Genomic DNA, 21620 nt, shown 5'->3' with positions numbered 1-21620 from the left:
AGCAGACGAGGCCTGCCAGTTGACCTGGTCATAGCCTAGGCTTGGCTTGACAGCAGACCGTTCCGATTCTTCAGATCGCATCCATTTTCAAGGACAACCAAACTGAATCCCCCGTCGGTGCCTGCTCACATCGAATTCATCAAATCGGGATGAACTAGCCAGGTGACGGTCCCTGTCCCAGCCTTCTTATGGTGAAAAATCAAATCCATAAAAAAACCCCAGTGGTTGTCCCAATATATCGGCCTAAGGTAGAGGGAAAAGTAAACCCTCAAGCCATTAAGACAATAAATCTCATCACTATTGCACACTCATCAAGTCATATCTTAGGCCATTCCATCTCTACTCCGGTTTTCTATCACTGGCATGTCCTTATACGGTGATAAGGCCGCCGAACAATTACTTGTACATTGAGTAAGAATAGCTACAAGCAGTGTTATTAGAAGCAGACAAGACCTCCCAGTCGAACCAGTCATTCTAGGCTTGACAGCAGACCCGGTTCTACAGATTGAACCAATCTGCGTGGCTGAACTGATCGAACCCCTATCAGGTTGCCTGCTCAAACCGTACCCATCAAATCGGGGTGACCTAGCCAGATGAATGGTCCTTGTCCCAGCTTTTGCATTGGGAAATAACAATACCGTAGGAAACCTGGCCGATCTCTCTAAATATTAATCCAAGGTGGAGGGTAAAGAAAAACCCGAAAAAAAAAAAAAAAAGCCAAAATGACATGTCTCACTATCGAACATAATGGCAGCCTCTAGGAACTACCTTGACCTGTCGAACTCCATCCCTAGTCTGGATTGCTATTACTGGCTTCGCAAGGTTGCCTCAAAACACCTCTTGGTTCCTTCCTTACATGGTGATATTCATGCTCTGTTAATGCCAATAAATTAAAAGAACTGAGCCTCATAGGCAGCTCATCTTCTCCAATTCCAATTTCGCACCCTGCCCTAAAACAAAATGGTAATGCAGATCCCAGAGATTAAACGGGACAGATTCATTGATTATCAGGTTCCATTTCTATATTAAGCTTCCAAACTTTCATGCTTATGTTACCGGTGGCAATGCTCAAGTAATTTCCTTTTCATGTTCTTGCCATAGTTTAAATGTTCAATATCCGTCAAGAACCGACTTGTCAGCTTTATTTCTGGAAATATTGAACAAAAGCTTGAATAAACTATTAAAAAGGATGTGTCGTGTTATTGTAATTGCATTGTGGTGATACATTTTTTGATTATGCCTTCGAGTACTGATCTTTACCCTACGTGAAACAGTTAGTCCATGGTTTTGAAGTTTCTTACTGGAGATTTGAACTTCCAGTCATACATAGGCAAAATTTTCTGAATGAAAATCGTGTAACAATAATGAACTTCAGTTTCGATCCTTCTTCTTTTCTGTTTCTATGCTGCTTCGAAAATTATCAGCAGGCAAGCAAAACAAGAAAATGGTGATGAGTGTTTGACGGATTGCTTTGTTTGCGAAAAAATATGTTTCCAAAGTCTTGATTTCGAAACACAAGTTTAAGGAACACAGATATCATGTCTTCTAAAGCTGCCTCTTGTTCCAAAACCATTATATCAACTTTTACAGTCCATTGTTTTCCGGAAACAACTCGAAATGGCCCTAGGTATTTTGTAACTTCTTTTCTCTGGGTAGAGATGTAGGCAATGGGAAAAGGAAAAATCTAAAGCTCAGCACACCATTCATGTCTAGGTGCAAAACCGTTTAAGGCGGTTTTTAATGGAAACAAAATCTTGATTGTATTTATTTGAAGAAGTGGAAAAGATCCCTCCAACTGTGCATTTACATGCGAGTCTCCGTCCTCTGCTCCTGGGAATTGTGTCTTCATTTGCATGGATCAAAGTGGCACGTTGCAAGAATCCGAAGATCTCATTGCCTATTTAAGCAGTTTTACAAGCACCATCATTGGCATCAGCTTTGAAATCTAATTAGGTAAATGCCCGTTATGGTGTATTCTTCATGAAGGATTAGCCTTTTATGTACATCTCTCTTGTCATGTTTCTCTCTTTTCTCTTCCTATTCCGAGTCCCTCCCTGAGAAAGAAACCGAGAGTGGTTGCCTCTCAGGCAAGGACTTGGTCCTCTGCTGTCAAGATCAAGAGGTGTTCTTGACGAACTTAATCCTGGCCATTTAAGGGTCTGAATCAGCCTCATGTGGACCATTAGATGGCCTGGATCGAATCCTATGCCAGTGGAGCTGGACCATTACAATGAAATCCCATATCTCGATTTTCATCAAAATTCCTTGACTCTATTTCTTTGTTAGATTAGCTGGGAAGAACAGTAATAATTAGTGCAACCATCTGATTTAGAGAACTTTCCAAGTTTTGCCGTCTCTGGAGTTACGTTTTTCCACATGTAATTCTGCAGAGAGCTAGAAAAAAAAAGGAGAAAAAAGGAGAAAAGAACAAATGTGGCCTGTTCTGCAGCATAATTCTGTCGAAGCTCAGGGTCACAAGGGCAGTGAACTCCCGAGGCTCAACCTTCAGAACAGGCTTAGAGCTCTCCTGGTGGACAGGGACGGGACCTGTCAGGCTATTAACTAGGCTCTCATGAGGTACTTCGGGTTTGAGACTCAGGTAGTCAGCAATGGAATGGAAGCCATGGAGCTGTTCAAGTCCGGCGAAGCGAACTTCGACATTGTGCTGGTGGAGCTCATCATGCCCCATCATGAATGGCCGCGATGTGAGTCATGGTAACATCATCAAGGGAAGATTCTTGCCCACGATCTAGTGTGAAAAGGATCCATTTTGACCGAGTTAATAATCACGACCACTTTAATGCTTCGTTCCCTTTTAGATTGGGTTAATTGTGACCACTTTAATGCTTGTGTCCCACTTTCACTATCATCGAACCGGCAATGATGAACTGTTGCGCGAACAGTTGTGATTGATCTCATATAAAAGATCCTTTTCAGACTTTCTAAGATAGTAGGAGAACCTGAACTAGTTGAATAATTGTACCACAAATTCCAGAAAATGGTTTAACGATTTGAGGCTGCATATTATTTCTTTTATGTCACAGATCGTGAAGCTTATCCGCAGGATGGGATCCCGCTGCATGATCCTGGGCATTTCAGCAGATAACAGAGCGAGAGAGACACTGGCATTTCTGGCTGTCGGTGGCGACGAGTACATGGAGAAGCCTCTAAACCACGAGAGGCTCGCTGAGATCCTGACCGAGCTCGATGCTAAGGAGACCCGCCTCTCAACTCTGGCCACCAGGGGGAACTGACTGCTGGGATCGTTATACTGTAATTTCTGGCATGCTATAAAAACAGCTTCATGTACTGTGATGTCTGAGCTCTCGTAGGCACGTCTTATATGTCGATGTTAATAAAAGATCGATAGCAGTATTAATTAATACTATGCCTAATGAAGATGAGGCTCCTCTTGTGATACATTAGTAAATCGAAAACCGATTCACCCATCCAAAACAAGCGGGAAAACCGTAAGATGGATAGAACCCAGCCTACTCCGGGTGCACCGTGCCCAGGAGTAGAGGGTATCCCGGGTTCGATTGCCCGTACGCTGCACCAGGAGCACCGCGAAAACCGAAAACCGCCATATGTGCTAGGAACAATCTATTACATAAAAAGTCCCAACATCCGCTCTCAGTTAAAGATTTATCTTAACATTTCTTTTATTGAAAAAACTGACCTATAGTTTGGAATCTTTGCACAATAGTATTTTATGCGATAAAAAAACGACCATAAAAATTAATCACGGACCACAGGAACTGCAGAAAAGGTCTTCGAAGACAGTTGACCTTGACGATAACTTCGACAGAGGTTGATACTTGATATAATTCCAAACAAACTATCTCAGTCCTTCAAATATCTGCATTAGATATAAGGTTTAACTAAAGCAAAATAATTATGAGAGTCCTATTTCAGCAAAATTTGAGACAGTGGATTTTATGCTTAAATGGTTTATTCTTTTTGTGCAGTTATCCCTATATACCGAAAGTGACGACACGACTGATGTAACATTGCATCGGTTCATCCAACTAGTAAATAGTTAAGCTCGGAGCCCATATGTTACACGAGATATTATGTTATCATTTTCTTTTTCCACTAATTTTATTGTATAAAATATGTGTTTTGACAAAGAAGCATCTTAGAATTAAATATGAAACCTAGGTGTTGACAAAGGAACATGAGATGTAAAGTATAGAAAATTCAAGACCTAAAAATTTTGAGAAATTTCCGATCCAAATAGATATAAGAAAATATTAAAAGCAGAGAATACTAAAAAATTCAAGAAAATTCCAATTGGTAGTCCGTTACCATTATAAATGAAAATGATTAAACAGAAAATAAGTAATTATTTTCATTTTCATTTATAAAATCACACAATGAGATCAATCAATTACAATTAACAGATATTAGCTATCTCAATCGGATCTAATCCTATATGGACCATTCATTCTTTTCCACTTTCGTCCTAAGCCGTTTCTTACTTTTTCAGTTTCATCCTAAACCTTTTTCTCCGCTCGGTCTTGTCCTTAAATTCGTATGTTCTGTTCACTTTAGTCCTACTCCTACCGTCAACCTTTCTGTTATAAAGTTAAATTCGAATGCTAGCTCTCTCGATAAATTGTAATACATGCTAAAAACTCATAGATACGAACTAATACATAGTAAAAAATTACAAAGAAGAAGAAGAAGAAGCAGCCAAAAGCATACTTAAAAATTAATAATTAAAAGGCCAAAAAAAAAGATTAAAACGAAAAATTGCAAGCTCAGCTTGATGGAACTTAACTCAAGTGGTGTTACATCTTGTATTATGTTAACCGTAGACATGCATGACACCAATTTTTGTTCTGAATTTTTACATGATAAATATTATAAATTAGAGAATTCGAATATTTCGCAAAAAAAAAAAAAAAAAGAAAGCACGATCATAGAATTAGCCAACACAATCCAACATGGTGAAAGATCATCCACGGAGATTGACCCAACCCAAATTAAATACAAGGAGCGGGTCTTGTGATCGTGGGGGACATAATTAAGGGGTCAGAATGGGATTTCCCTACCAATTTTGGCGGGAAAATTATGTCAAGGAAGAAGCTAATAATCCATTAATTAAGATTGTTGGGTCAAAAATGGGAAAAGATGAGAAAACTCATCTGAGATTTCCTTTTTTTTTTTTTTTGGGTGAATCCATTTGAGATTTTATTTAGTGTGTTGGGATTTCACCCAAACAATAAACCAACAAATCCAAATTGATTTTCTCAAAAAATCTAATGTTTCTCTCCACAGATTCTCTCTCATTTTAGAAGACTCAGATAGTCTCTATTTGAACTCTGCCCATTGTCTCTCTTTCCCTCTCCCATATTCATCACCAAAACAAAAACTCATATCACTGATCTCTCCATTTCTGTCTATCACTGGTTCATAGCACGTACGTACTGAGGACATCAACTTTGTTTTTCGGTGAGTATCGCTTGCTTCCTCGATGTTTGCGCCTTTCACGTATTGCGGTTCTTTCTTGTATGCCCATTAAGCTATCCGAGTTGGTTGCAGTCTTTGCAGTTAACACGAACTCAGAGATCTTTAGATTTAGACATTGCTGTGGTTCGTCGTGCGTTATAAGTGTATCTCCCATGTCGAGAGGGGATCTATCTCTCGTCTTGACGGAGATCGATATCGACTTTTTCACTCCTGAGACGACGGTCAACTTCTTCATTTGACCGTTTCTTTTGGCGGTGCCTTGTCAAAGAGAGTCTATCCAATCGCTCGAATTGAATTTCAAAGTGAAATTAAGTACGCTTATAATTCGTGAATGAAAAGGCATAGCATTTCATTCTCTTTTTTCCGTAAATTCAACCTCCAGCCGACTCTTTCTTTCGAGTCGTGTTTTGTAGCGGCTGACATGACGTAGAGCACATCACCAAATAATGATAACTATCAAAGGTAATCTAGTAAGGCTTGATTTTCAAAGAGTGGTAAGCATGCGCATTCCTTTTCCTTGATTTATTGGACCCCAAAACATTGTTTTTTTTTTTAACCCAATTAACCCTATCTTTGCTTTCTTTTGTGTCTCCTTTTATTGGATTATTATTTGGTGTGTCATCTTCAATCAATAAAACAAGTTTAAATATTACCCAGAAAAAATACAACAAAGTAGTTATTACGCCACAAAAGAAAAAAAAATGTTTATAACAATACTGGTGGCAGATATTTTTCCAGGTAATTAGCAACCTACAGCATTTTGAAGCTACACATAGGAGACGCGTACATGGGAGGCAACGCTATGGTCAAGCCAACTGCACTCGTCGTTGACGATAACAAGCTCAACCGTATGATTCACGGGAAGCTCCTCGACGTCCTCGGGATTAAAAACCGGGCAGTCGAGAATGGGGAAGAGGCCATCGAAGTCCACCTCTCAGGAGAGAAATTCGACCTTATTCTCATGGACAGGGATATGCCCGTTATGAATGGCATTGAGGTACATCCCCTAATGCAAGAATCAATAAAAACAATATATATATACACGCACATTGGAAAATATTAATAATATATATGAATAATATTTTTGTTGTAGGCAACAAAGAAATTGAGAGCAATGGGGATTAAGTGCATGATTGCTGGGATCTCATCACATTCAATAGGCCCAGAGAAAGAAGAGTTCATGGAAGCAGGTCTTGATGATTACCATGAGAAGCCCCTCACCGTTGCCAAACTTCTCTCATTAGTTAGCAAAATTAAAAATTAACTATGGAATCAAAGATAATTTTTCATGTTCGTTGTTGTAACATTTTCATCCATATAACTGTCGTTTTACAATGAACAAGTAGGCTGAGATGTATAAATATATTTGTCATATATATGCGAGCTATTTCAACGAATAAAAATCTATAATAGAGGCATCATTTTTTTTTCGGTGAAATAGAGGCATCGATCATATTTACTCGTTAAATTTAATTACTGCTATGCTAAAAGATAATCACATCGAAGCAAACTGACATGAAGTATGGCATCGTGTGTGTGTGTCAATCATCAATGATCTTCTCAACTAAATGAGAGAAAAGAAAAAAGAAAACCATATTCTTTAGAATTACTAGGCAATTAGGTCCCCGATAGAGATGGAGTTTGTATCGGTTGGGTTGTTCTTCCTTCTTCTTCTTTTTTTTTTTTCCTTTTTTTTTACCACATCATCAGTACCGGACTGATGAAATTTGCATCTTGTAAGTTGAATCCCAGATTACATCGGTTAGGTCCCTAATTACATTGGTCAGGTCTCTGGCTACATCGGTTAGGCCATTGACTGCATGAAGTTAGGTCCGGGACTTTTCAGATAGGTCCCGGAGCACTCTAAACGTTGGATCACTGAAAAATGTCGAGGTCCTTTCATCCAAAGTCCATTAAGTTAGATAGGGACCTATTTGAGACTTCAAGAATCTGACCTCCTAGACGAGGTTGTCAAACACCCTACTTGCCTGCAGCGACCTAGTCTCGGAGGTCGGTGACCCCCGGTCCGGCTGCCGCCACCACCACTGCCACCACCAAAGACAAGGTCATCGGAGGCCTTCCGTTCCTGGCTTTATCTTTTTTTTTTTTTTTCCTGATGAGAGATGGAAAGCAGGGTCAGTCTGTGAATTTATGAGATTATGGGTTTAACTGACGAGAAAGCATGAAAAACCTAAAAAGGGACGTAAGGACTTAATTGACGTACAATGGACCTAACTAATATATGGAAAGACCTAACTATTTGATGTACAATGACCTAATTGATGTACAAAATGACTCAATTAGGACAATAAAATACTTACTTGATGGAAAAAAAAACCAAATGATGCAAATTTTATCTGTCAGATATTCAAGCAATGAAAAAAAAAGAGAGCAAAATACCCAACTAATGCAAACAATTCTCATGGACCTAATTGCCTATTTACTTGTATTACTAATCATTATGGTTCCGGTACACAATTTTATCCAATAAGATATGACACTCTTATCATAATTGTTTATGTAGTGTAAGTTAAGAAGCACAATATATATCGATCCAATGTAGTAGAGAAATCGGAATTGAGATGGAAGATTCATATTTGAAAATTAATCGATAGATCATACAGGAATCGATCGAGTTAGTAGAATCCATTATGAAGTCGATTGTGTGTTTATGTTACCATGATCTGACTGAAAATCAACTGCGATTCAATTTTACGGTTCGCGTAAGATTTTCCATACAAATTAGTAAATTACCGTCGGAACAAGAATGGGCAAATCTTACGAAACAAAAATTACTTTTCCAACAAAAAGGATTAGAATTGCACAACAATGACAACCTCAAGACTGAACTCCAACGGATTGCTCTTAATTCATGGGCCAGCCCAATAATGTATCCAAATTAAAGCCCAGAGTTAACGGGCTCGACCCAAATCAAACCTAGCAAGATCCGATTGAGAGATCCGGATCCGAACTGTCGGCTTCACCCCTCACCCCCTTTCGTCTTCAACCCCTCCAAAACCTCCATGAACGGGGAAGTGTGCTGAACAGAGAGCCGTCAACCGAAAAGCAATTCAGCTCTGGAGTCAAAGTACAAGCTTTGCTCCGCACAACAGAACTAATACGAGACAATGCATCGTTTTGCTTCTGGGCTTGCCTCCAAAGCCAAGTATGCTTCCTTTATTTTCTTTTTTTTTTTTGGGGGCATTTCTTTCGCTGTTTTTCTTTCACAAAATGCCATCTTTCGATTGTTTCTCATCTGTTGTTTTTCTCCTTTTCCATTCCTTTTCTGCTAGGTTGGCTAGAAACGCTTCCCATCAGGTGGGCTTCCTTATTCTGGTCAATAATTGTATACAAATATCGAATGAATTGAGTAATGGATAAATACAGAACGATGGGAAATTTAGATTCTTTTTAACTTCTGTAGTCGGGTTTCAGATTGGGAGCAGGTGGAATTGGAGCAGGAACTATGCGGCGAAAGAGGTGAAGTTTGGGGTTGAAGCCCGGGCTTTGATGCTTAAGGGTGTTGAAGAGCTTGCTGATGCTGTTAAAGTCACTATGGGCCCAAAAGTGAGTCGGGATATCGGTTTTGCAATTCTATTTCATCGTTAGATTAGTTTCCGTGATTTGAATGTCGATGAATGTTGAGTAATTGAACTGGAGGCACAGAATCTGAATGCTGAAAGTGTGAAATGTTCGATGAGAAAGAGCATAATGCTTTACTTGGATAATATTCTTTCATGCTGGTTTGTAGATGTAGTTGCTCTCTGATTCGTCCATGGAAGAATCGTCCTGTTTAACAATAACCTTCATGTTTGCTTGGTGCTCAGGGCCGTACCGTAGTATTAGAACAGAGTTTTGGTGCACCTAAGGTTACAAAAGATGGAGTTACTGTAGCAAAGAGCATCGAATTCAAAAACAGGACCAAGAATGTCGGAGCTAGCCTAGTAAAGCAAGTAGCAAACGCTACAAATGATGTTGCTGGAGATGGTGAGTGCACAATAACTCACTTTCAGTTCCTGTTTTTCCATCTTTTCTGCCATCGAAGTTGATGGTCCAGTGGGTTTGTATATCCAACACTAGAGGATCCTATTGGGCTATATAGTACTTATGGCCTGTTAAGTACTCTTGAAAGGAAAGATTATCTTTCACATCATTATAGCATATGATAGTCCATTCTATTCCTATGCTGATTCATCTACTGAGGAGATCATTGCTATAGCATGGGGGGGCACATAATTTTGCTGAAGAAATGGTTGATTCCACCAGTAATGAGATTCTTTTTGTTACAATATGCAGGAACAACCTGTGCTACCATTCTTACACGTGCAATATTCAGTGAAGGATGCAAGTCAGTGGCAGCTGGAATGAACGCGATGGACCTACGGCGAGGCATCTCAATGGCTGTTGATTCTGTAGTGACAAATTTGAAGAGCAGAGCTCGTATGATCAGCACTTCAGAAGAAATAGCACAGGTTAATTTTATAGCCAGCTCCACTTTCATTTCGAATTGGATACTGAAAGGGCAGCACGAGAACTGTAAAAGCTTTTTATTTTTTCCTTTTTCCTGTTTCCGTTACTAGGTGGGGACAATATCTGCAAATGGAGAAAGGGAAATAGGAGAATTGATTGCGAAGGCAATGGAGAAAGTGGGCAAAGAGGGTGTTATAACTATTGCGGTAAATTGCTACACGAAATCTGTCACAATATGTTCTTTTTGTCCTCATATCTTTACCACCAAATGTGATTATTCTTGCCTTGCCGAATTTTCATAGGACGGGAGAACACTTGATAACGAACTGGAGGTCGTGGAGGGAATGGAATTTGACAGAGGCTACATATCCCCATACTTCATAACCAATCAGAAGAACCAAAAATGTGTAAGAGGCTAAGAGCTATATTGTTTGGCATTGGGCCCTGAGGTGCTAACTCTATTACCGCCCACTTCTTGGTGGTTTTTAATTGGTCGGTCTTTCATTTCTTCCAGGAATTAGAAAACCCGCTTGTTCTAATTCATGAGAAGAAGATTTCAAATTTCGATGCCATAGTCAAAGTACTGGAGTTGGCCTTGCAGGTAAGCTCTTTCGTCCTGAGGGATAGTGGAAGTCATAAATTTTTTTTTTGTCACATAGGATTTGACAAACATTTTATCAGAGCCAAAGACCGTTACTAATTTTGGCCGAAGATGTGGACAGTGATGCCCTTGCTACTCTGATCATAAACAAAATCCGAGCTGGAATCAAGGTAATTATGTCATTATCTCACACTGTTGAAAATCATATAGTTACCTTGTCTCCTAATTTTTCTGAATCCACTTGAAATGGTCCATAGTCCATCTTGCGTGTTCTTGTCTTATTGTTTTGGATGCCTGGACCTGTAGCTTTGTGCTGTCAAAGCGCCTGGTTTTGGAGAGAACCGAAAGGCAAACATGAAGGATCTTGCAATCCTCACAGGTGGTGAGGTGAGATAATTGAATAACCCATTTTGATCTCTATATATTGTTGCCTATATAGCAAAATCCTCTGCATTATGATCTTTTCACCATTTTTTCCCGTTATTAGGTAATAACAGAGGAGCTTGGGCTAAACCTTGAAAAAGTAAGCCCGCAAATGCTTGGGTCATGCAAGAAGGTAGAGCTTTCACCCATCTCAGGAAACCATTCCATTTATTCAGATGTATCTTGCTATGGTTTCTAACTTAATCTGAACTAATATAGGTTACGATATCGAAGGACAATACAGTTATTCTTGATGGAGCCGGTGACAAGAAAGCTATTGAAGAGAGATGTGACCAAGTCAGTTTTCCTCCTTAGCTTCAGCCATTGTTCTCATGATCTTCACAAAGAACTTTATTCAATGTTTAATTTCTAAATCAGCTGAGGTCAGCAATGGAGTTAAGCACGTCAGACTACGACAAGGAAAAGTTACAAGGGCGACTGGCGAAACTTTCTGGTGGCGTTGCTGTTCTAAAGGTTACTCTTTTGGGTCGGACCAATACAACTTGTATAAAACGTACATATGTACATAGATGTAGTTCTTTCTGTTGACGAGGATCAGGGACAAGCCCACGAACCTAGATTAACTGCGAACCTTTTCTCGAAATGGTATACCATACTGTGCATGGTATACCATTTCTTACTGGTGAAAGAGAAGATCCATGCAAGTGTACTAATATCTTCCCCTCTTGTTTGCTAGATTGGAGGAGCTAGTGAAGCAGAAGTCGGTGAGAAGAAGGATAGAGTCAATGATGCATTAAATGCTACAAAGGCCGCTGTAGAGGAAGGAATCGTGCCTGGTAATATTCTTTTCCATGAAACTAACTTCAATTTAGCATGCCTTTTGGATAAAGGGCATTTGGGTGATAATCTCCCTTGCTGTGCAGGGGGCGGAGTTGCTCTCCTTTATGCCTCAAAGGAACTGCATAAACTGCAAACAGCAAACTTCGATCAGAAGATTGGTGTTCAGATAATTCAGAATGCTCTCAAGGTGTGGGCCTATTATCTACTTGATGGGATTACCCTTTTTCTTTCTGTCGAGTGGGATGACCCTTTTTGGTTTGAATGACGACATGGACTTTTGACGAACTCCTTAAATGTCAAGAAGTTGGGTTCGTTGAAATTTGTTCGTATCATTCAGATTCTCATTCCTTGTAATTTTATACAGATGCCGGCATACACAATAGCTTCAAATGCAGGAGTTGAAGGGTCAGTTGTTGTGGGCAAGTTATTGGAGCAGGACGACCCTGATCTTGGGTACGATGCAGCTAAAGGTTCGTATATGACACTCCCGAGAAGTTTTCTTCTTTTTCTTGCAATGTGTATTCCAATGATCCGTTAAAAAATAAATATATTGCCTCACCTCACAGAACATGCTTTTAGTTCACTCAAAGATCGGGATTTCAAAAATTTTGCATGGTATAAAGTATGAAGCCGAATCTCCGTGATCATCACTTTGCCTCCCATTTATTCAATTGAATCTCCATATATCGAGCCTTTTCTCTTTCTTCTAGCCACGCCATCGATATAATCCATTGATCCTCCCCACAAGCTTTTCAAGTCTCTAGATCAACATGCCGTAGATTGTTTATATTTTCCCGTGACTGGTGTATATCTTGTGATGCCAGGTGAATACGTGCAAATGGTGAAGGCAGGGATCATCGATCCGTTGAAAGTGATCAGGACAGCATTGGTAGATGCAGCAAGGTAATTGAGTTTACCAAACGAGTTACGTGCACCTTGACATGACGGACTATTTCATTTTCTCAAAAACGATCTATTCATCTTCCTTTTTTTGGTCTCTAGTGTTTCATCATTGCTGACAACAACCGAGGCTGTCGTGGTCGAACTTCCAGAAGACAAGAAGGAAACTCCGGGGATGGGACCGGCAATGGGCGGAATGGGTGGTTATTAGGACACAGAGCCATTCCTGATTAGGGGATGTTGGTTTGAATTGATTCGATTATATACTCGCCAACCGATTTTGTTCTAAGGCGGGAATCGTTACACAGAAAATATCAAAGATAATTCTTACGCGGTTATTTACGGACGGGTTCTCCACCTTGTTATCATTTCACCTATGGATGCCATGCCTTCAATTTAGTGTCTTTTACGGTATAGTTTCCGCAAGCAATGCGGCTGTGCCGCCGCCTATACTTATTTAATTTGAACCCAGAATTTTCTCTTCGAAATCGTTAATCGAAGATCTGATTTTCTTCTCATATGAGATGATGAATAGGTTGCGTGGGCATAACTCAACCGCGTGTATGGCCTGGGTCGGAGGGGAAGTTGTGGGGTTTATCATCGGATTGGTTAAAAATCTGCACGTGGAGACAAAGGCCAAATCGAATTGGCCATTACTATGTTTGTGGGCATAAAAGCAGGCCAATAACATTGGCGAGACCTATGGTTCTTCTAGGTGAATGAATTCATAATTATCATCCACCTCAAATGTTGGATCAATGTTTGGACTGAGATGACGTAGATGATTTTAACCAATTAATGTTAATTGACGATTGATGCTGTCAGCAATGAACAGCCTTGATAATCTGGGCTGACGTAATCGTCCCTCCTCAAATATGGTAATAGGCTTATTGTATTATTTATGTATATGAGTTGTGTTTTACTGCATGGGCTAATATGTTCGATTACACGTACGTGTGTAATGACTTATGCTTCCCGACATTTATAATATTGATTTCTAACTCGTTATAGCTAGCGGGTCAATATTTTTATTTTATAATATTTGCTTGTGACTCTTTATAATTATCGTGTCAATATTTTCTATCCTTAAAATTTTTATTAGATAATTTCAAATTTAATTTCGTTCTCTTATTATTGTTGGGTTTCGTGATAGGTTCGTGGAGGTTCCCATTAGTTTCATCACAACTGGTTCTAGCTTTGACTACGTCCAAGATTCTAGCAATAAGGTATACTCATGCCACGTTTATAAAAGATGAAGTCTGTCAATCAGGAAGATCCCCTACGTCTTACCTCCGACAGATTTTGTAAATCTGAAGAAAAGTATTGTGACAGAAATCTGGGAACGTACAATTTAAGGATTGATTGAAGGGGAACTCTCTAAGAAAGGAGAAAGAAATTTCAAGGCAAAAAAGGAGATCCAAATCCGAAACGTGGCGATATATATCATTTGACCTTCCCATGTACGGGCATCCACATAGCCCTATTTGACTTCTTGCCCGCAAGACTTTAATTGATGATTCATTTCATTAAAATTGTGCCTCGTTATCGGATACTCGTGATGAAATTATTCACACGTTTTATTAATTATTGAAAATTTTATTTTATTATATTAATTCTATTTGCCTCCCTAATAATTGAGAAAAAAAAAATTTATACCCCAATGGAAAATTAAACTTAATGGGAGGATTTATTTGTGATATATAACGCATTTTAAAACTTACTGAAAGTATATTGAAATCACGACCAAATCGATGCTTGGACAAAATTATCTAGCATCAGATAACATGCTATCACCGAAAAGGCAGCTCATCTCATAATTTATTTTTCTTCATGAAACCACTAGTATCCTGAGTATAATGATTAAGATAAATTTCATTCCGCAGCAAGTTAATTCTGACCACGAGATACTTCTAATTGAAATTTTTTTTTCGATGTGAATCCCGATATCCATAAACTTAATTAGGCTCCGACTAATCCCACTACGAGATAAAACTCTCCCAGTGTGAATTTTCTGCATTTACAATGACTGAAACCCGAGACTTTAATTAAGCGGAACAAGTGTCGAACCACTTGAATCATGTCACGTTAGTTACTTGTAGTTGAATTTCAAATCCCATTATATTTCTATTCAAACCTTTACGCCTCTATTTAAGTAAGGTTTCCCTTTCATTCTCCGAATCTCCAAATACTCTATCTTATCTCCTCTCTCTCTCTCTCTCTCTCTCTCTCTCATCTCTATCTATCTCTCCCTAGTTTTTCTCACTTTGCATCAAAGAGAAACAAAGCTTTCGCAAACAATTAGGGCTTCCTTTTGATCAGGTGTATATCTCTGCTGGGATAGTCCAGGTCCTACTTTTCTTATATCCAGAAATCAAACCTTTTCGCCATTCCACTTCTCGAGTTATATCAGGTACGCGCACGTACATATATTAAGTATTGCAAGGCATTGCATGTTTTTCTTACGTAATTAAATGGGTTGGATGGTCACAAAAACCAATGTGAGTTCGTCCACTTGGTTCATTGTTCATTCTCCCTTTAGCAACATATCATGTTTGAGTATTGTAAATGAAGAAATTAACGATTGAGAGAGTTTTAACCTTTAGTGGACTTAATTAGTAGTTGAGACCTATCAGACGTATGAATACCAAATGGTGCATATCGGGGAGGGGGGGGGGGGGGGGGAAGAGGGTGATCATATATTTGTCCAATGCATATACACACGCATGTTGGGTTGAACGAGGTCATGATCGGCACGATATGTTTCAAAAAATGATGCTCATATGGTCCGTACAGACGCGGATTAGCTTAAGATCAGAATTTTCGTTGTCTTGCTTTGACGTCTGCATAACATGTGCTGTGGTGATGATGATAAATAAATTATCTTTCCTCTTTTCCCCTCTCTAATTATTTATTTTATTATAACGGGTTTCCTAGTCTTCTGGGTACGCGCTAAGGCCTTTTCCTTGCGAACCATTAATAAAGAGAAATTATATGTAGTATTTGCACGACTGCAAGGAAAAAAAAAACAGTATAACAATAATGATAATAACAAATGCCCATGGTGAGGTTTTCTTCACAATTGATATGATATATGAATCATTTTAGGATGCGATGTTGTAATTTTGTGTTGAAAATGAAGAAATAGACAACTCTTTAAGAAAAACATTACAATATATATATATTATATACATACTCGTGAGATCAGCATAGACAGATTCTATGAATGTTTTTCATATGTTGAGCATACAACTGACATCCATTCTCCAAGCAAGCAATCTTTTTTTTTTTTTTGGATTGAAACGGTCACGAGATCCTTCATATATTCACTGTAAAAACAGATACAAGAGGAAAATGCCCAACCGAATTTGCAAGCAATCACACTCTTGTGCTAAAAAGTCTTCAAATATATATCTACTCATCATCTAAGATCCTGCTTCAATGACCACAATGATATTTTGATTAATTTAATTCCCAGGCAATGTCAAGTCAATTTATTAGCATTAAAATATGTGCGTCACGGGTATGTAAACCTTCAACATGCATATATATATATATATATACACACACACTATATATATTAATATATATGCTTATCATCCCCATATCGTAAATCGTAAGCATAGGTACTGACCATATCTTCACACTATCACTCCCAAGCCTTTATCAAGGATCGATGCTCATGCAGCTTACGTATTACATATAGCAACGACGAAATAAAATATCTATTTATTACTAAATTGACTGTGTATATGATATATGTCTCCAAAGATACATGTGATTATCTGGATTTTGATTCCGTTTCTTCTGCAGGATGAGAGTTTCTTCTCCCTACTTTGATCCGGAGTTCTACAGGCTCCAAGAGAGGATTTACGGCCCCAAGTAATTTCTCTCTATTTCAGCCAAATCAGGTTATTTTAATCTAATGCATGTCAGTTTCTTCCAACAATAGTCCTAACTAAAATGCAAATTTTCAGAGTCAGCATTGACAATGACAGCATGCGAGATTGCACAGTGATCAAGGTAAATACGCAACATACCCTTTTTTACCCCTTTCATTTTTCACATTTAATCAACTGTTAATGTTATGTACGTGAACTTATCAAGTGTGATTGTGATTTAAATTCGAGAGAGTTATGATATATGTAGGATCAAATACGTACCAAATATGCTCGACAGTCAGCATCAGCATTAGATCGGTGTATTTTATGATCCGTCATAACCAGTAACGTGTTCTTTTTTTGTTTTTTGGAATAAGTGTTAATACTCAATAGAGTCATAATATATTACTGCACTCCAAAACTATATGATAAGTTGTTGCTCCAGCAAAGGGTTAAAGTTTCTGACTGAACGATCTCATTTTGAACCCTAAACTCCATCTGTATGATCAAAGTAAATTTTAGTCGTATGTGGAAATTAATACCTCATGTTTTAGCAATTGATCAAATTATTGAATTGAGAATTTTTTTTTTTCTTTTGGGTTGTTAATTAACTTGGGATGAATGAACATAAAGGTGGATGGTATAAACAAGCAAGGACTCCTACTAGAAGTGGTGCAAGTACTGACCGATGTCAACCTCTCCATCTCCAAGAGCTACATTTCCGCAGACGGCAGATGGTTTATGGATGGTATGTGCGTACATTAAATACGTTGTTTCAGATCTCGCATTTTCTGGACTAATTAAAGATTCATTACTGAAAATTAATCGTTGAATCGTGTGCAGTGTTCCATGTTAAAGATGAGAAAGGAAATAAGCTCACTGACCAGTCTGTAATTGAATATATCCAACAGGTACTTTCTCTTTTTACATTACAACTCAGTCAATCATGTTTTAATTTATGACATATGATGAACAAGATGTTGGCTCACATGTTAATAGAATTTGTTATTCTCCTTGAGATCTCTTAGAGGAATGCATTATAGGCCTTAGTGCGGATTCTGAACTACTATATATATATATATATATATCTGGTGAACGAATTATGCTAGATTTAAGTTCATTCAACCCTACCATTGCGTCCGGAAATCACACTTTTAGAATTATGCTAGATTAACATATATTATCCCTACGAGAAATCACACTTTTACAATTCTTGTTAAATTACTCTAGTTTAGATGCCCATTAATTATAACATTTAGCATTTTCATGTTGGTCTTAGATCTTGATGATCATCCGCATGCACTTAACCTTAATGAATGCAGGCTATTGGCAGTACCAGCTTGGATGGATTAAACCTACCCGATTGGACCAAGACTCGATCCCACACCATCGAATTTCCGAGATCCGAAAAACCAAATTGTGATCACACAATGATCGAAATGACTGGAGCTGACAGGCCTGGACTCTTATCAGAGATTTCAGCTGCATTATCTGGTCTCCGTTGCAGGATCATCGATGCTCATGCCTGGACTCAGAATTCACTTCTAGCGTGTGTTGCCCATGTGTCCGATCAGCACACTGATGATCAAATCAATGACCCCAGCAGGCTTGCGGCCATCAATGATCGCCTAACTTCGATCCTCAAAGCAAGGACAATATCCAGCTTTAGCGAGATCCCTATGGTCACTGCACAGGAAGCAAATACTCCTGAATCTGATCTGCACCCAAGCCGAGTAGAATGGTCTGTTACTGACTTAGAGCGAAGACTACATCAATTAATGCTTTCTGCTAGAGACTTTGATGAGTCGTATTCTTTATCATCGCCTAATCTGATCTCAGAAAAAAAGCACGTCTCCGTGGAGGATTGTGACGAGAAGGGATATCTGATAGTAAGCATAAAGTGCAACGATAGTCCAAGGCTCATGTTCGACTGCGTGTGTACACTAACTGACATGCAATACGAGATTTATCATGCATCTGGAAGGTCTTGTGATGGCTACGCCTTTCAGGTGCGTATGTGACTCGATGTCATGAATGTTGCATTAAGTAGGATAACTTTAAGCCCATAAGAGTTAACCAATATAAGATAAATTAGCAAATTAGGTTGACAAGATTTGCAAACCCATAGGAAAAAATAAAAAAATAAAAACATAATAACCTTTTCTCGAATAAGAGAAACACCGAGAGCGAAATTAATGGGTTATATGAATCACGAATTTCTGCTAGATCGTCCTGATAATTCCCTTCATAAAAATCTTCCGAATTACTTGTTATAAAAAAAAAATACTGCACGTAAATAGTAGAGGATAAATTTTGAACATATTTCTGGGAGGATTAATCATTTTTCATTCAAATTTACAGGAGTTTTTTATAAGACATGTGAATGGTTCTACCTTAAATACGGATAGCGAGAAGGAGCGGATAGTGAAATGCATGGAAGCTGCTATCGGACGTCGTGTTTCCAAGGTAAAATGGGTTCAGTTTTTATACATTTTGCATCGAAAATGTAAAACAAATTACATTTATGCTTAACTGTGCTGTTGTTTGATGACAAACTAAAGAAAGGAATTCCAGCTCTCAATATATATATATATATATATATATATATATATGTCTGCCGATATCCTCAACCACGAAACGATGAGCACCATCTTCTAAACAAAAAATATTTGTTTCTCCGACTCGGCATGTCCCGAATGTCTCTAATAGTCAAAATGCCTTACTTTTAACATTATTTACGGGCATCGCACTCCGAAAATTTTGGGAACACTCGAATTTGGTAGGAACAGCAGTTCTTATACAAAGGGCCAATTAGGTACCTAGAGATTAAAAAAAAAAAATCTACTCATTCATTAGATGTGCTAAAAAAATGACGAATTTTCTATTTTATTATTCACGATCTTATCCTTTACAAAAGGACGTCTTTTGGAAATTACTATGGATGTGTATTAGACCTTATATAAGTTCACCAAGACGACCCTATACTTTTATTCCGGTCCGATGTGGGATTAGTATGGATCGACCTTTTAATTTGTCCCCTGAAATTGGTTTGCAGGGCGTAAGAGTGGAGTTATGTGCAAAGGATAGGGAAGGTCTGCTAAGTGACATGACGAGGGCTCTTCATGAGAATGGGTTAGATGTGGTTCAAGCACTCGTGGCTACCCAGGGAGACGAGTCTGTGCATTCATTCTACGTCAGGGGTATTTCAGGCAATCCAGTGAGGGACATGGACGTGGGCTTTGTCGAGTCATTGAAGAAAGAAATGGGCCCAATGAAGGTCGCATTTCAGTGAATTGTATCATATGCATATATACTGAAACTGATTCTAAGTAAAGTCGATGCAGGCTCGCGCGTTGCGTGAGTGCATGAAAAACTAATAATATATTTTATTTATTTATTATTTGTGGAGAAGTTTTTTTGTTTTTTTATTATGGAGACATTAATATTTATTTATCAATAGAAAATTTTTTTTATTTTAAGAAAAGATATTTAATGTTTATTCACGAAGAAGTCTTTTCCATTTTTCAATATAATGATTAAGTATGATTACAGTTTCGTTAATGATATCAATTATCTGAATAGCCAAAACAATAATTTAACCATGAAATAAGTGTTGTAAAATTTGGATAATATAGTGCAACCACATATTACGTTATGGCTTAGACATACATTTTTTTTTTTTGATAAATATATGGCTTAGACATACTATAATCGATAACCATGCGCATAGATGGAGAGTGTTATTCAAATTACATATTGACCTTAAAGAAGGGGTTACACTGAGACCTCAGGTACGTTCTTGTTACAAACAAGAACTAATGGTTGTTACTAAGACTCCTCAATTTTTAAAAAAGAGTGTAGCACAGTCGCTAACGTCCTCACTAGTAATTGAGAGGTTTCAAGTCAATATCCAATGAAAATATTCATATCCCTATCTATTCTGAGGATTTATATTTCATTATACTAGGCACATGAGTCTACTTTGTAACTAAAAAAACTCATCATTTCCTTATATTTCTCTTCATAAATTTTCTTATTAAAACTAGACTGAGTAAGTCAATTGAGAAGCGAAAAATCCTGAAATTGAAGCTTATTATTGACACACATGGTTCGTTCGGTACACAAATCCTCTGTCCCCATTTCCTATCTCCATCTCCTGTCCCCTTGACTAGGAGAGGACACATGCATGGGACTCGTCATTCTTTTCTTTTTTCTTTTCCTTTTCCCCACAAGATAACAAATTTAAAAATGCATAAAATAACTAATTCAAATAAAAAATTAACAAAATAACACAATTATTACGTAAAAGTTCATAGAAAAGGAAAAAAAAATTGTGTATTACTACATAGAAAACCCTGAAACTCTGAAAATCCAAAAATCCTAGAACCCTAAAAAAACCCTAAAAATCCTACAACCATAAAAACCCTAAAACTCTAAAATATTATAGAACTCCTAAAACCCTAAAACCTAAAAACCCTATAATCTTAGAACGATAAAATCCTAAAATTCTTAAAATATGTACCTTATAATTTTTTAACCTTTCAATATATCCACAATTTTTTTTACTTATCTATGAAACTTTATATTAGTGTTGTGTTATTTTTAATATTTGTTAGATTTTAATTTGTTACTTTATGAATTTTTAAATTTTTTTTATTTCGTGGAGAAAAGAAGAAAAAAATGAGAGAAGAACATCGATACAAATTTAAGCAAACTATGTGCCATTGATTCTTTAAGAAGGACATATGTCATCTTTTGGTCGAGGGTAAAGGAGATGGGAACAGGAAACAGGGACAGAGGATTTGCATCCATTCAGTAGTAGGACAAGAATATTCACATCTGGTCCATCAATCGTGCCTTTCAGTCTTAAGCCCCAACTCGATCACCCCCGTGGACAAACTTTGCAGAGGAACCCCTATAAAAGTTTCAGTGGTGGCCCAAGAGATTTCATGACCTAAGAAAAAATTTCATATGAGGCCTTTAATTTTTATTTTATTTTATTTTATTTTAAATATTTTTTCAACTTTTTAGATCCAAAATTAATAATAAGTTCTTAATTCCAATGTCTCCTA

The 21620-nt window shown here is 37.9% G+C and overlaps 3 protein-coding genes across 3 annotated transcripts; all 3 read left to right on the top strand.

The window, feature by feature from the left end:
* Positions 1 to 5024: 5024 nt before the first annotated feature.
* On the top strand, positions 5025 to 6891 carry LOC116215317 (two-component response regulator 24). Its single transcript, XM_031550975.1, has 3 exons — positions 5025 to 5457; positions 6202 to 6472; positions 6569 to 6891. The coding sequence occupies exons 2-3, from the start codon at positions 6263 to 6265 to the stop codon at positions 6737 to 6739; spliced, it is 381 nt and encodes a 126-aa protein (XP_031406835.1). The 5' UTR covers positions 5025 to 5457; positions 6202 to 6262; the 3' UTR covers positions 6740 to 6891.
* A 1591-nt stretch (positions 6892 to 8482) lies between these two features.
* Positions 8483 to 13086, top strand: LOC116215613 (chaperonin CPN60-2, mitochondrial-like). The gene is made up of 18 exons (XM_031551388.1): positions 8483 to 8641; positions 8769 to 8793; positions 8911 to 9042; positions 9303 to 9462; positions 9772 to 9947; positions 10056 to 10151; positions 10248 to 10352; positions 10460 to 10546; positions 10627 to 10716; positions 10853 to 10933; positions 11034 to 11102; positions 11189 to 11266; positions 11348 to 11443; positions 11667 to 11766; positions 11854 to 11957; positions 12135 to 12240; positions 12595 to 12673; positions 12773 to 13086. The coding sequence occupies exons 1-18, from the start codon at positions 8604 to 8606 to the stop codon at positions 12879 to 12881; spliced, it is 1731 nt and encodes a 576-aa protein (XP_031407248.1). The 5' UTR covers positions 8483 to 8603; the 3' UTR covers positions 12882 to 13086.
* A 1786-nt stretch (positions 13087 to 14872) lies between these two features.
* LOC116213268 (ACT domain-containing protein ACR2-like) lies at positions 14873 to 19959 on the top strand. Its single transcript, XM_031548140.1, has 8 exons — positions 14873 to 15080; positions 16481 to 16549; positions 16645 to 16690; positions 17182 to 17296; positions 17392 to 17459; positions 17871 to 18557; positions 18910 to 19014; positions 19604 to 19959. Exons 2-8 carry the CDS (start codon positions 16482 to 16484, stop codon positions 19838 to 19840), a joined length of 1326 nt encoding a protein of 441 aa, XP_031404000.1. The 5' UTR covers positions 14873 to 15080; position 16481; the 3' UTR covers positions 19841 to 19959.
* The last annotated feature ends 1661 nt before the right edge of the window (positions 19960 to 21620 follow it).

Source organism: Punica granatum, chromosome 7, assembly GCF_007655135.1.
Source record: "Punica granatum isolate Tunisia-2019 chromosome 7, ASM765513v2, whole genome shotgun sequence".
In the NCBI taxonomy this organism is placed as follows: domain Eukaryota; kingdom Viridiplantae; phylum Streptophyta; class Magnoliopsida; order Myrtales; family Lythraceae; genus Punica; species Punica granatum.
The sequence above is the reverse complement of the archived record's forward strand: the minus strand, read 5'-3'. Positions and strand labels throughout refer to the sequence as shown.